Source organism: Monomorium pharaonis, chromosome 1 (genome assembly GCF_013373865.1).
Source record: "Monomorium pharaonis isolate MP-MQ-018 chromosome 1, ASM1337386v2, whole genome shotgun sequence".
NCBI lineage: Eukaryota > Metazoa > Arthropoda > Insecta > Hymenoptera > Formicidae > Monomorium > Monomorium pharaonis.
In genome coordinates this window covers 6,704,578-6,718,635 of record NC_050467.1, presented here as the reverse complement: position 1 = coordinate 6,718,635, position 14,058 = coordinate 6,704,578, and the positions used below count along the sequence as shown (strand labels likewise).

Genomic DNA, 14,058 nt, shown 5'->3' with positions numbered 1-14,058 from the left:
ATCATCTTAAGTACTGTCTTAAGATGCCATCAACCAATCACAGAGCCGTATTAGCATCTTAAGACATTGCTTGAGACGATCTTGAAATAAGATTTGACTATGAATACCGGCCCGTGTCCATACTTCTCTCTCTAAAGAGTCCGGAAATATGTTTCGCGCATGCTTGTACATATTATGCATTGAAATACAATGATTGGATACGTTCTGGTTACGGATCTAGTCACGTGTTTTAACTTATATATGTGTATATATATGTATATACATATGTATGCATGTTGCGCTGACATGCGCGATAGTTATTTCCGGTAACTTTAGAGAAAGAAGTACTAAAAAGTCTGTTTCTCTCTCGCACCTCTTCTGGACACCGTTTTCTACACACAAACTGTAGGCAATTGCCGGTCCACATCTATAAAGTCTATGGCTCCGGCAAACGCATGCGGTGACCAATCAGAATTCAAGCGCTTGCTGTGACTAAAGACCTATAATCAAATGGGGTCAGTTCGCGTCACATGCTCCGACATGCTCCTATTCACCCCAACGCACTCCAATACGTTGATTCCGATGACGCCAATCTATTAGAATGCGTTGGAGTGAGTAGGAGCATGTCGGGGCCTGGCGACGCAAACAAACCAATGGTTTCTTCGCGTCGCCAGGCCCCGACATGCTCCTACTCACTCCAACGCATTCTAATAGATTAGCGTCATCGGAATCAACGTATTGGAGTGTGTTGGGGTGAATAGGAGCATGTCGGAGCATGTGACGCGAACAAATCCAAAGATTCGCCAATGGCAAACACAATTTTAATTGGTCACTTGAATCACGTGGTTTATCCGCCATTGCGTACCCACGCTGGGCAAGGAAGAGGGGAGAGTGCTTTGTGTTGAGCAATATAGGTTAAAGGAATGTGTCAGAAATTATAAGGTAATTCAATCTCTGCACTCTCGAGAGTCACTATATTTTGACGATACTCAGGAAGAACAAGAAAAATTAAATTTGCAGCTGCTATATGGTTGCGTAGAAATTGGAGCAGGCTCGCATGTTTACTTTTACTATCTCCACTACTCCAGATTCCAGCCCCCCAGCCCCCATCCAGTCACCAGTATGGGTACAAGATGGCAGACAAGAGTCACGATGGGGGGTCATTGGCGCATCTTTGATTATAGCGGGTCACACACACTTTCCGTAGAACGTAACAGTAAGGTTTTGACCAATCACGTACTTGATTTAGTCGCTTACTGTTACGGTCGCCCAATCCAACATGTCGAAATCTTACTGTTACGTTCTACGGAAAGTGTGTGTGACCAGCTTATAGGTCTTTAGCTGTGACTTGCCGGAACCCGACCTGTGCTTGGTTGCTGATTGGTCACCGCATGCGTTTGCCGGAGTCCACCGCAGACATAGAGTTTTTTAGCCCGGATCTACAATAGTGTAGTAAGCTTTATGCCATAAGGATTTAACCAATTATATTCGATTATTCTTCTCATATTCGATTATAATTGGTCAATTTCTTATGGCATAAGGCTTACTACACCTATTGTAGATCCGGCCTTAGCATTAGCATTACTAGCATAGACCATAGACGTAGGACGTCGTAGGATATATAGGCCGGTATTCATAGGCCGATATTCATAGTCGGATCTTATATTTAAGATCATCTTAAGTACTGTTTTAAGATGCTCTTAAATATAAGACCATCAACCAATCACAGAGTCGTATTAGCATTTTAAGACATTGCTTGAGACGATCTTTAAATAAGATTCGACTATGAATACCAGCCTAAGGCCATAGTCAAATCTTATTTCAAGATCGTCTCAAGCAATGTCTTAAGATGCTAATACGGGTCTGTGACTGGTTGATGACATCTTAAGACAGTACTTAAAATGATCTTAAATATAAGATTCGACTATGGCTGCGTTTTGATATTCACTGCTAGAATCTATAGTTTACGTCACATACACTGTAGAATTTCAGTACTGACAGTGAATATCGAAACGCAGCCTATGAATACTGGCCTCTGTCTTTTTTCGTGTGGGAACGGGTTTGTAACTATACAATCTGAGGCCCGATTCTCGAACTCGTACGAATAGATTTTGTCCTCTAAAGATAGATAAACAAAATTTTGCACAACAAATTATGATACGTTATAAATATGTACAAAATTATGACCAAAAAATCACTATTTTTATGAAGATGAAGAAATGTACAAGGGAGATGCTTTAATGTTAAAACTAATCTCTCTAACTATCGGATTTCTTAAAACAATTTGCTTTTGTAAATCATAACTAACTAAATTCATTAGTTTTTCTAACTGTGTGGATGACATTCTTAAATAGTTATGAAAGCGAAGATCTTCAAGTTGCAAAATCGGAAAAAAAGCATGATAAAAACCATGTTCTTCTCTTTCTTTTAAAATTGGAGCCATTCAAAATCTTTTTTTTTTGTAACGTTTTTCAATAACGATGAGAGTCACAACTGTAACAATTTTTCTTTTTCTTGATATTTCTTCATGTTTATAAATAATTTGCGCACACTGTAATAACCATTCTTAATATTTAAATTCTTTCGATACTGTAAATAATCATTTTCCGAAATCCACTCCATTTTAGGTTAGAATTTATTTGACGCTCTAAAAATCGCGCGTGGAACAGTCTCTGAATTTAAAACTTATGAGGGTTGTTTTTTATTCCTACACTGCTGGTGCTGGGTTAACCCGTTTGTTTCTTTTCCTCTAGAACTGGCCAATCACAGTTATTTCCTTCTTCAGAAGAATGGCTGTGATTGGTCTTATGACGTCATTAATCGCCACGATTTTGTCGTCCATGAAAAGGCTCCCTGAAAATCCCTATACGCTGTCTCCACACTATCTGGTGTTCATACCAGCTACCAGCACTGCCACACTGCCAGTCTGCCAGCAGTGCTAGTAGTGGTCTGAATCGTCGGGTCGGATTTGGAAAGACTTTCAGCAGCAGTGTGCAGTGCACTTGTGCAGCAGTGTTCGTCAGTGTTCGCTGCTCGCCCTGCGTGGTACGGTTTAGTACACGTTGTTCTCTCACCGCTTGCGTCGTGTTTGCGCTCGCAACGTCAGTCTGTTCTCGACTTCGACGGGCATCCAGCAGTCACCTGGACATCCGGCATCGCGACACCCGTTAACGTAAGCCGAGTCCTCGTACGTACATCTAATTCCCTTCGCTCCTCCAACTCGCACCGCTCGCACGTCGTGTCATTCACAACGCTCTTCTCGCGTTGGGAAAACCCCATTGCTCCGAATTGATCGCCGTCGCTCTCTCTCTCTCTTTCTCTCTCTCTCTCTCTCTCTCTCTCTCTCTCTCTCTTTTTCTCTCTCGCCAAACTTTCACCGCGGATCACTCTCCGTGATACAGCGATTTTTTTTCTTCGCGGTCCTTCGCGTTCTCGCGGCCTTGATCACATTTACGCGCATACTTACTTTCGCATGCATTTTTCCATCTGCGTGTAAGTATGCCCGTATGCGAGCGGCTGCTGCGGTTGTCCCCCTTTTTTTTTCACACATACGCGCGCGCCTCGCGAAGAGAACGCGCGAAACGACGTGCGTCGCAATCTCGTAATCATGTCTCGAGATTGAACGGGCGAGGTAGAGGAGCACGCATAATAAAAATGTGTTTTGACACCTTGCATCTTCGCGCGCGGAAGAAAGGCGATCCGAATATATGAAAAAAAAAGAATGCAATGTTCATGAACACTCGGCGATGTAAATAGAATAGTTACGTGTGCAGAAGGAGCAGACGACAATATTTGGAAAGCATGTGTGCACACGTGTGCACGTAATGATACATTTGTCCCGTTGCGATTTATTATTGTGAGAAATTTGTAGATACATGTACAGTATACCGGTCAAAATTATTTATCCCCAAAATCCAAAAAACTTAAATAAATTATTAGGGACGTGTTATACGGACAATCCCTGCAAAGTAAATTAAAATTGTAAACTATATATAAAAAAGTGTGAACAATATCTTTAAATTTTTTTAATAATAAAAATCTCAATTTTTCTTTATAACCCAGCGAGAAATGATAATGAATTCGTCATCTATTCGACGTCGAATGGACGTCGAAATGATGATTTTGATGTCGAATCGTTGTCGATTCGATGTACTATTTCTCACTAGGAAGTATATTGTTAAGTATTCAAGACAATTTATGCAATTATTTTCTTGATTCTGAGCTTAGTTATTTTGTAAATAATTCTTTTACATGGTAAAAAAGTAAAATAAAGCATGAAAAATATAGTTAAGAGAAATATATTAAGTATAGACGTTGTAGGAAGAAAAAAAAGACTGAAGAGAAAGGAAATTAAAAAATCAAGAGTATAAATTAAGAAAAGAAAAGATTGAAGCAAGATAAAACAACTAATCTCTGTATCGCAATGAAACTTTATGTAAACCATCTTAAATGCTTTATTTATATTAAAAAATTCATATTTGTTTAATATTATTTCTTGATTACATTTTTATTAGAGTAAATCTTTTATTAAAATAATTTTTGATCAGATAGAAAATTATCGCCAAATTTTTTATATTATTTTCAAATGCAATGTAGAACAATTGATAATTTTTTTTATAATTTTTTTTATTATTTTGAAAATATGTCCAATACAGCCTTCAGTTCTTTACTTTTATTCTTTTAAGCTGTTTTATTTGTGTAAGCGTGTGTTTATATCTATTTTTTATATCTATTTATTTATTCACCTTTTTATTTATTTGATGCTTTATACACACACAACCTTTCGCTCCAACATTTTATTCATTTTTCTTACATTTTTTGTTATAATCTTATTTCTTTCTTTTCTTTAATTCTTTTTTTCTTTCTACAATTTCTACAATAGATTTCTCTTTCTACAACTTCTATAATACATTCCTCTTATCTATATCAGTGTCCCATATGCTTCATGTTTCTTTCTTGTAATGCAAAAAGTACTATAAATATGTATTATTCCATTATTCGGCTAAAAAAAATTATTTAATATATAATTATGATACTGTAATGCTGTTTAAAATACGCTAATACATTACCAATATTTTTTTATAGGAATGTTAATTGTAAATTTCTATAGAATATGTCAGGCAAATATATTATTCCTTGCAATTCTCTACAATAAAACTTCAGTAAACAAATATCATCGACATTTTTAGAAAATTTCTTATAGAAAATATGAAGAGTATGTGCAGTTGAAAACAAAGAAAATCCAACTTTGAGGAATCAATGATATTTCCATCATCACTTATTTTAACTTTGAATTTTAATGACATTAAAACATAAAATAACAGTACTAAATTTGAAACAATGTTTACATCTTTCTTCATAAATAAACAGGAAATGATTTCGCTGTCCCCAAATGATGCAATATTTTTCATTGGTATCGTATGTCGGGTGAAACGTGCATAAAAATGTTTCTGGTAAACATTTTTTTTCAGATTTTATCATATAATTTAAAAAAAGTGTTTCAAAATTTATGTGTAAATTTTGCAAAAAGTTGTCAAGTCTACATTTGAAAAAAAAAGACTATTGGCTTATTCTTTTTCACTGCACTGCTGCACTGATGCAACAGATTAGAGTAAGACAAATATATTTTTTTCTCATTTTAACCTGTTGCACCAGTGCACCAGCGCAGCGAAAAAGAACAAGCCTTATATCTTTTCTAAAAGTCATTACACGTACAAATTATGAAATGTATTGAGGTTTCTAAGATTTCTCATTTTATAATTTTCGAAGAAAACTTATCAAATCAGAAAAAAGGAGAATTTTTTTCAGAAATCTCCATAAATATAAAATGCTACAATTTATAAAAGATAAAAAAAAATATGAGATATGCAAACTTGTATAAATATCTCTTGCGGAAATTAAAAATGATTAGACAGACTCGTCGGTATTATTCTTCTCGAACGATCGCAGATATTCTTACAAGCTTCCCGCGCCTCTCTTATCTTCCCTCTTAATCTATCATTTCTTTACTCGCTTTGAATGACAAGTAGGTACGTGTCGTGCGTCACACCGTATTTCTACGTTTTTTGCGTTAATGATAGATTCATTTATTACGCTCTTTCACCACTTCCGGGAACGCGTGTCGAAAGTTACACCATCTCGTTTGCGAATCTGACGGCTGACGTGGCCGAGCGATCGTGTGCGCGCGTTTTTATACGAATTTCTGCACGGTCGTGGCGTTTCGTGATTGCACTGGACGACCGTTCCACGTTGAATTTCCCACAATTGCGGCATCGCACTGCTGCACTGGCGCAACAGATTAGAGTAAGACAAATATATTTTTTCTCATTTGAACCTATTGCACCAGTACACCAGCGCAGCGAAAAAGAACAAGCCTTATATCTTTTCTAAAAGTCATTACACGTACAAATTATGAAATGTATTGAGATTTCTAAGATTTCTCATTTCATAATTTTCGAAGAAAACTTATTAAATTGCGCTGCGTGACGCTCGAATCGTGCGCGTGTGTTTATCCAGATTCTACTAGCTGGAGCCGAAATAACATCGGGTCTTTCTATCGATTTTTTCTTATCGAGTGGCTTCTGCGATGCAAGTGATATTGATTGTCCTTAATCAGGTTTTGTCGAATAAAAAGATAACGCGGATAAATATAAAGCATGACTTAATTAAATAAATGATTAATGCTTTCCATTTAGTGTTACAAATATCATTGTATTTTTTACGCACTCAACGAATAACAAAAACAGAACACATGGCGACTTGTCACTAAATGACAGGATTAAATAAATCAATATATTTCTTAATCTAAATTAATTTAAAATAAATTACTTGTAAAATTAATTTAATTAATTACGTTAAAAATTACATTAACAAGAAATTTCTAGCTAAAAATTAAGTTAACTTAAAAGTTAACTTAATGAAATTTTGAAAAACATTACAAATTTTTATTTTAAATATGATTTTTAAAGTTATATCAATTAAAACAATTATAATATAAATTATCAAATAAATTTAATATTTTATTTGTAAAGTAACTTTATAATTCTTATTTTTAAATAATTACTAGCCAACTCTACTAAATAGAAAGTATTTAATTTTTAACCCTGCTGTTGCAGGTAAATCTTTCAAGTACTAAATTTAATACAGTTTTTGTTATTAAAATTTTGATAGCTTAAAATAATATTTAATACTTTTTTTATACAATTAAATAATATTAATACAATTACTATTATATTTTGAAACGTATAAAATAGAGATAACTTCTTAAAAGTGTAAAAGATATGTAGAAGAATTAATTATGTATTAATTATGTAGGTGAATTTTTACCTAGAGTATTAGTATGTAAGTACTAGTAAGAAACATGAATAGCATAAGATTAAACAACTCTTGGTAAAAATTTTCTTAGAATTGCCTATATAACTTTTTTTTAGAATTTCTATATAATTGTCCTCATTTTTTAATATTTGGAATATATTTTAAAAATGCAGAGAAAAAGTCCATATTTTTGAAAGATTCTTTGTAAACGTGAATTCTAAAATCTAAAAGTTCTATTATTTCCGAAAAAGTTTTATGAAACCTGAAAAGATTAAAAATATTTTTTCAGAAAGCTTTATGAGATTAAAATATTTTTAAAAATATAAAATATGAGAATTTTTTATTAGAAAATAATCAGAGTGAACAAGTGAATGTTCCGCTTTTATTTCACATTTAAAAAATTCTTCAAAATTTTCTGTACGTTTCGATTCCTCTATTGTTTTTAAATCTTCATTTTTGTTTTTACTTCTAGGAAAATGCAGTACCTTCTACCATTATGTTTAGTAGTTTTAATAATACAGACGTCGATCGCACCGCCTGTAGAAAAAAAGAAGGAAGATAATAAAGACAAGGAGCACGAGGTTTATAATGATGAAGATTTAGTAAGTATATTGTTACGTGCGGGCAATATTTTTTGGGATAGTTTCATTAATCCGATTTATAGGGATAAAATCGTAAAATGTTTCATCTTTGTAGGATAAGTACGGTGAATATCAATTGGAATATCATCGGTACCTGAAGGAGGTGGTCCAGGCTCTAGAAAGTGATCCGGAATTTCGCGCAAAGTTGGAAAAAGCCAACGAAGCGGATATACATGTAAGTCTTAAAAATAATTAAGAGATTAATTTATTTATATTATATAATTAAAGGGTTTTTTTTTTGCAAAAGACAAGTAAGTTCAAAAAGTTAAATTTTTAGAATAAAAAAAGCTTGTCGTTTTTAAACCGTTTTATTGTATGAGTATAGTAATTTTTTTCGAATCTATCTTTTACGTAAGAAACATAAGACAATGAATCAATGAGAAATGTATTTTCTTTACATCCTACTCTGTAGATATATATTTACTGTAAAAATAACTCACTTTATACAGAAATTCAATGTTATAAGTTTTTTCTTTTTTATGAATCATGTGTTTTTAAAAACAACGAAGTTAAATATCTTTCTCAGAATGCTACGTGTTATTTTATAATATTCTTAGGAGAGTTTATCAGTAATATTTACAAAGTTTCTAAACAAAATCGTTCTTTTATACACAAAAATATTCCTTTGAATGTCAAAAACAACACAAGTTAACATTTTTTAAATTTGTTTTTTAAACAAATTTAAAAAATAAGATATTTTATATTTAATGTATGAGATCATGAGATTTTTTAAAATATTTTGAATTATTTTTAATATTGTAGTAGTAAAATTAAACATTTTTTAAATTTTCTATAAGTAAGATTTTTTATACTTATGTTACTATATTCTGTTTCTCAAATAATCAATTCAATTATAGTGTGATTTAACTCTTGTTAATAATAAATTTTTAACAATAAAATTCTCTATAGATTGATCTATATTATATCATAGATTCTTTGATATTAATCCAAGTACCAATTGGAATCTATGGAATCTATCAGAGTATTGAATATATTAAATATTTTCTATCTGTACATTTTGTCTGTAGATTCCGCGCTGTTGAATGTAATCTGTAACATTAATCACATGTTTTGCTGTTTGTAGTCAGGCAAGATAGCGCATGAGCTGCAGTTCGTGGACCACAAGATCAGAACGAGGTTGGACGAATTGAAACGAGAAGAATTGGAGAGACTCCGACATCTTGCCACTAAGGAACATAATTTAGTGAATGGACTAGATGTAGACCATTTAAAGATAGCAGAATATTTAGATCATTCTAATACGCATACGTTCGAGATAGAAGATTTAAAAAAATTGATTGCTAAGGTAAGACAGTTTCTAGTTTCCTGGAAAATATCTGCATGACCGATTTTTATACGAGCTGTCTCTAAATATATGTTATTATTTTGAAATGTTATAGACCACGAAAGACTTAGCAGAAGCCGATAAACGGAGACGGCAACAATTTAAAGAATATGAGATGCAGAAGAAATTCGAAGAAGAACAAAAGATGAAGGGTAATACTGGTAACAGAACATAACGTTTCTACGCTTGCTCATTTACGAATTCATGTCATCTTAGAATTAACATGTTTCATTTTTGGAAGGTATGAAGGAGGAAGCGAGGAAGAAATATGAGGAAGAATTAGAAGCGATGAAGAAGAAGCACAAGGAACACGAACCTGTAAGCTGAAAAATGATTATAAAATTTTCTTCTTTTTTCGTAAAACTTATAGCAGATCATGCACAGTTTTGAATAATGTCATTGGGTAAATTTATCAAAATTGTTGAGTACGCATTCTTTGCTTACCTATTGTACTGATTAATGAGTCGAATAAGTTGATATAATTAAGTGAAAGTCGATTAGATTAATTACTGCAGTATTTTTTATCGTGGTAATAGATTCCACAGTAATAAATTTAATCGATTTTTTATAATGGAATTTAAATTAATATATAATTTTGTTTTCATTTGGAAGATGGATAAGAAACTGCATGGTAGAAAATATAAAAGAATATTAAGATAATTGTAGCATCTACCAAACAAGAATCGCATAAGTAAAGGTAAATTATTACGATGCATGAATTATAAAACGAATTATAAATTACGGACGATGAATTATGAATTATGAAAAGTTTATCATCGATGAACAGCAAATTTCTGATTTTTTACGAACAATAAATTACGAAAATCTACAAATTATGAATCGTGCGTAAGAACCGAATAGTTAGCACTACTAATAAAGTAATATACATTTACAGTTGCATCATCCTGGTAGTAAACAACAATTGGAAGAGGTATGGGAAAAGCAAGATCATATGGAAGATCAAGATTTTGATCCCAAGACATTTTTTTACCTTCATGGTAGGAAAGATTCATTTTTACTATACATTATTATTTTAAAAAATAATTCTTTATTATAATGGCAAATCAATTCAGATTTAGATGGCAATGGTTTTTGGGACCAGGACGAAGTAAAAGCCCTGTTCTTGAAGGAACTGGATAAACTTTACAGCGAAGGTGCACCTGAAGATGACATTTATGAAAGACGGGAAGAAATGGAAAGAATGAGAGAACACGTGTTTAATGAAGCTGATCTTAATCACGATGGCCTCATAAGGTATACACTCTTTAGAAATTATTGATTTTTATTTAAAATGCAGAATGTTTACTACCAAGCAAATCTGAGAAGACCTGGAATTAAAAAAATTTTTTTCTTATCTTTGAAAAACAAAATTGTATGAAATTCTATTAATACTTAATTAGGAAAATTTTTTGAAATTTTTTAAGTTTAAATGCTATCTCTGATGAAATTGTTTCTTTAATCTTTTTTTTTTATAATGCAAAATGTAGGTAATCGGTAAAATAAGTAATAACAGAGAAGGCACAAAAATATATCATTCTAAAATTTCTCAATTAGTGTTTAAATCACTTTTCAAATTCTGTTCCTTTGATAGCTAAATTTTTATTGCATACAAATTGTTATACAATTAGTTCATATAAGATCTTTTCATATTTAATATTCTTTCGCATATTTAATGTTCAGATCTTAAATGGTTTTTTTTTTTGTGATTGTAATTAAAAGCAGTACAATAAAATTTATTTCAAAGCTATGTTATAAAAAATTCTTTAATCTCAGCTGCAATTTAAAAAAAATCCTGGAAAATCCGGAAATTCTCAGAGAATTCTTTTACAAAAATTAGGTAAATATCTTGAAATTTATTTAACTAATTGTCAAATGAAAGGATGATGAAAAAATGTATTAATAATAAAATAATAATACATTTAATAATAATAATAATAATAATAATAATAATAAAATATACTGTTTGAATCTTTGCAGTTATCAAGAATTTTTAGAACAAACGAAGAAACCCGATTTCCAACAAGATGAAGGATGGCAGGGATTGGATGAGCAACAAATTTATTCTCAGCAAGAGTATGAAGCTTTTCAGAGACAAAGACAGGAAGAACTCCAAGGAAGAATTGCCAAAGGAATGGTGAGCGATTAATTATCAAATATAATTTTGAATGCACGAAATAATTGAATAGAGAGTATTTTATCGCTACACTTGGTGCGAGACACTACTGTGTCTCTTGATCCAGTTTTATATCTTAGTAACGGCTAAAGGATTCAATTTTTATTGTATATCGAGTTGATTCTTATTTATATATATTACATTTATGTAGACTTTGAATGTTATCTAAATGATTTTATTTCTTGCTTTTGTATACACATCTTTGATAGCATGCTCAAGATTAGAAGACTTTCCACTTTATCGCTTCTCTAAAACCATTTTTTTTTTTAAGCATAATTATAGGCGACTATAATTATTGGCACGATAAACGTATTTTATCAGTCGCCGTTTGATCTGCGTAAACATATTATCCGTATACTTATTATCCGTATTCTGCTTTATGAACGCGTTCTAAATATAGGCCTATTGCTGTTGCTTTGACTAAAAGATGTGCTATCTGTAGTAATTAGCGTAATTAACTTAGCTTGTGCACTTTCTGTTGTTGTCGTTAGTTACCACCATCCCCTGATGCACATCTACCTGTCCAACATGAACAGGTGAGTAATTGCTAAACTGTAAAACGATTTTACCGATTTAAATTATTCTTTCAGGCAAACTGCAATTATCTCTTCTTTCTAATACGTGTTCTTTTATTGTTCTGTAGTTCCCACCGCAGTATCAACAGCAGTATCATCCACAAGTACCTCCTTCGCAACAACAATATCCAGGACAAGTACCACCGGTAGGCCATATACCGCAATATCAAGGTCAAATACCGGTGCAGCAACAACCATATCAACCTCAAGTGCCACCACCTCAGCAACATTATCCTAATCAGATTCCACAACAGCAACAATACCAAGGACAACAACTGCAGTATCAAGTACCAGTACCACAACAGCCTCAGTTCCAGGCTCACCAGCAGTATCAGGGCCAACCTCAGCAAGCGCAACAATTCCATGGTCAGCCTCAACAAATCCAACACGAAACCCAAGGCCAACCTCAGCAAGCGCAACAACAAACCCAAAGTCAGCCTCAGCAGGCTCAACAAACACAACAACAACAACAAATACAGAATCAAGTGCCACAGAATACTCAGAGTAATGTTCCATCGAGTAATCAAGGCGCCGCCCAAGCCAGTCACAATCTTCCGCAGCAACAAGATTCGATACCTAAACAACAAATCAACCAGAACAGTATACCACACTAGATAACGCGATACGAATAGTTGATAAAAATATTTTAGCTCATTTCTTTTTAAATCGTGAACTAATAAAAAATATTGCGGACAGTTCTCAATTTAAAAAGACTATATGAGATTCCAAAAAATTTAATTTCGGAGAAGTGCAACCAAAAATATAGATATATATTTTACAGCAAAAATATAGACGATTTTTCTTTTGTATCGTTTTAAGATTTATGTCGTTACATCGGCCATATTTAGTTATGACGTGAAAAACAAAATAAATTCTTTATTTGCAATTTACATATTTTTTACAAATATGTAAATTAGTTTTACTTTTATCTTCTTGGATAAAAATTTCAATTTTAAAAGAGAGTCTTTACGTATTCAAATCAGTAAAAACTATATTGATTATTTGCCGAGCGAATGCTGCATGGTTAACAAGCAACTCGTACATTGTTGAATATGTGCTTTCAAAATAATATAAACTATAATTATTGTTGTAATAAAAATTATATATTCTAAAATTATCATTATTAGAATATTAAAATTATCATTATTAGAATGGTATGTTCCAGAATGGTTTCTTCCATTAACAATTTAATTAAGGAATTATATTTTTTGATAATGTTACATTTTATATTTTAAATATATTTTCAATGAAGTAAGTGAAAACCCTAAATTTAAATAATGTTACTAAATGTAAAATAAAATAATATTGTTAAATCCACAATATAAATTAACCAACATGTGTATTGACATTATTCGGATAAATAATTTATAATAAATCGCTAGCTAGCAAATGAAAATATTCGCAATTAAGCTAGCTATCAACAAAATTAGCAAACCAATTAAACATCTTTACCATTCATTTACCAATGTATTTGCTCGGTAGAAGGTTAGATACTTTGCTGGTATGAATACTTTCTTTATTGGGTTTTATTAAAATAATTTTATTATATAATTCAAACCCAAATTATCGATTGAGCTTAATGAAAACTTGATCGGTTCAACCGTTTTTGAGATTCAATGATCTCGGATGCTTGCAAGTCGCATACTGGCTTTGCGTGTTTATTTGGCGCGAGTTACTGCCGTATCTCTTGATTTATCTTAATACATGAGTGATATCATATTTTGTCATATACTCTACGAAAGAAAAGATTCATATGACTTTTCATTTCATTACTCAATATGGTTGTAATTAGGAAAAGTTTTAATCATACGCATGTACAAAAAGAGTACGTTAAATTTATTTATAAATTACGGATGTCATTCAACGAATTGTTCTTAAAATCCATGGTTTATCATGTTTTCAGAGAATTATTTCTTTGTTACTGTTAGAATTTACTTGATACTCGAGAAATTTGCAATTATTTATATTATATTGTACAAATGTCTCAATATCTTACTAAATAAATGTTTTCCGAAAACGCAACCCGATTTA

The 14,058-nt window shown here is 32.1% G+C and overlaps 1 protein-coding gene across 4 annotated transcripts; it reads left to right on the top strand.

Annotated features, from left to right (window-relative positions):
• The first annotated feature begins 2,891 nt into the window (after positions 1–2,891).
• On the top strand, positions 2,892–14,049 carry LOC105831324 (nucleobindin-2). 4 transcript variants are annotated; one of them, XM_012671370.3, is made up of 11 exons: positions 2,892–3,151; positions 7,766–7,895; positions 7,990–8,109; positions 9,019–9,240; positions 9,335–9,431; positions 9,521–9,597; positions 10,175–10,277; positions 10,353–10,533; positions 11,257–11,413; positions 11,944–11,988; positions 12,096–14,049. In XM_012671370.3, the coding sequence occupies exons 2-11, from the start codon at positions 7,770–7,772 to the stop codon at positions 12,639–12,641; spliced, it is 1,674 nt and encodes a 557-aa protein (XP_012526824.1). In that variant the 5' UTR covers positions 2,892–3,151; positions 7,766–7,769; the 3' UTR covers positions 12,642–14,049. The 4 variants fall into 4 exon arrangements, with proteins under 4 accessions (XP_012526824.1, XP_012526822.1, XP_012526823.1 ...); XM_012671368.3 differs by having other exon boundaries at positions 9,335–9,440; XM_012671369.3 differs by having other exon boundaries at positions 2,892–3,166; positions 9,335–9,440.
• Positions 14,050–14,058: the final 9 nt, after the last annotated feature.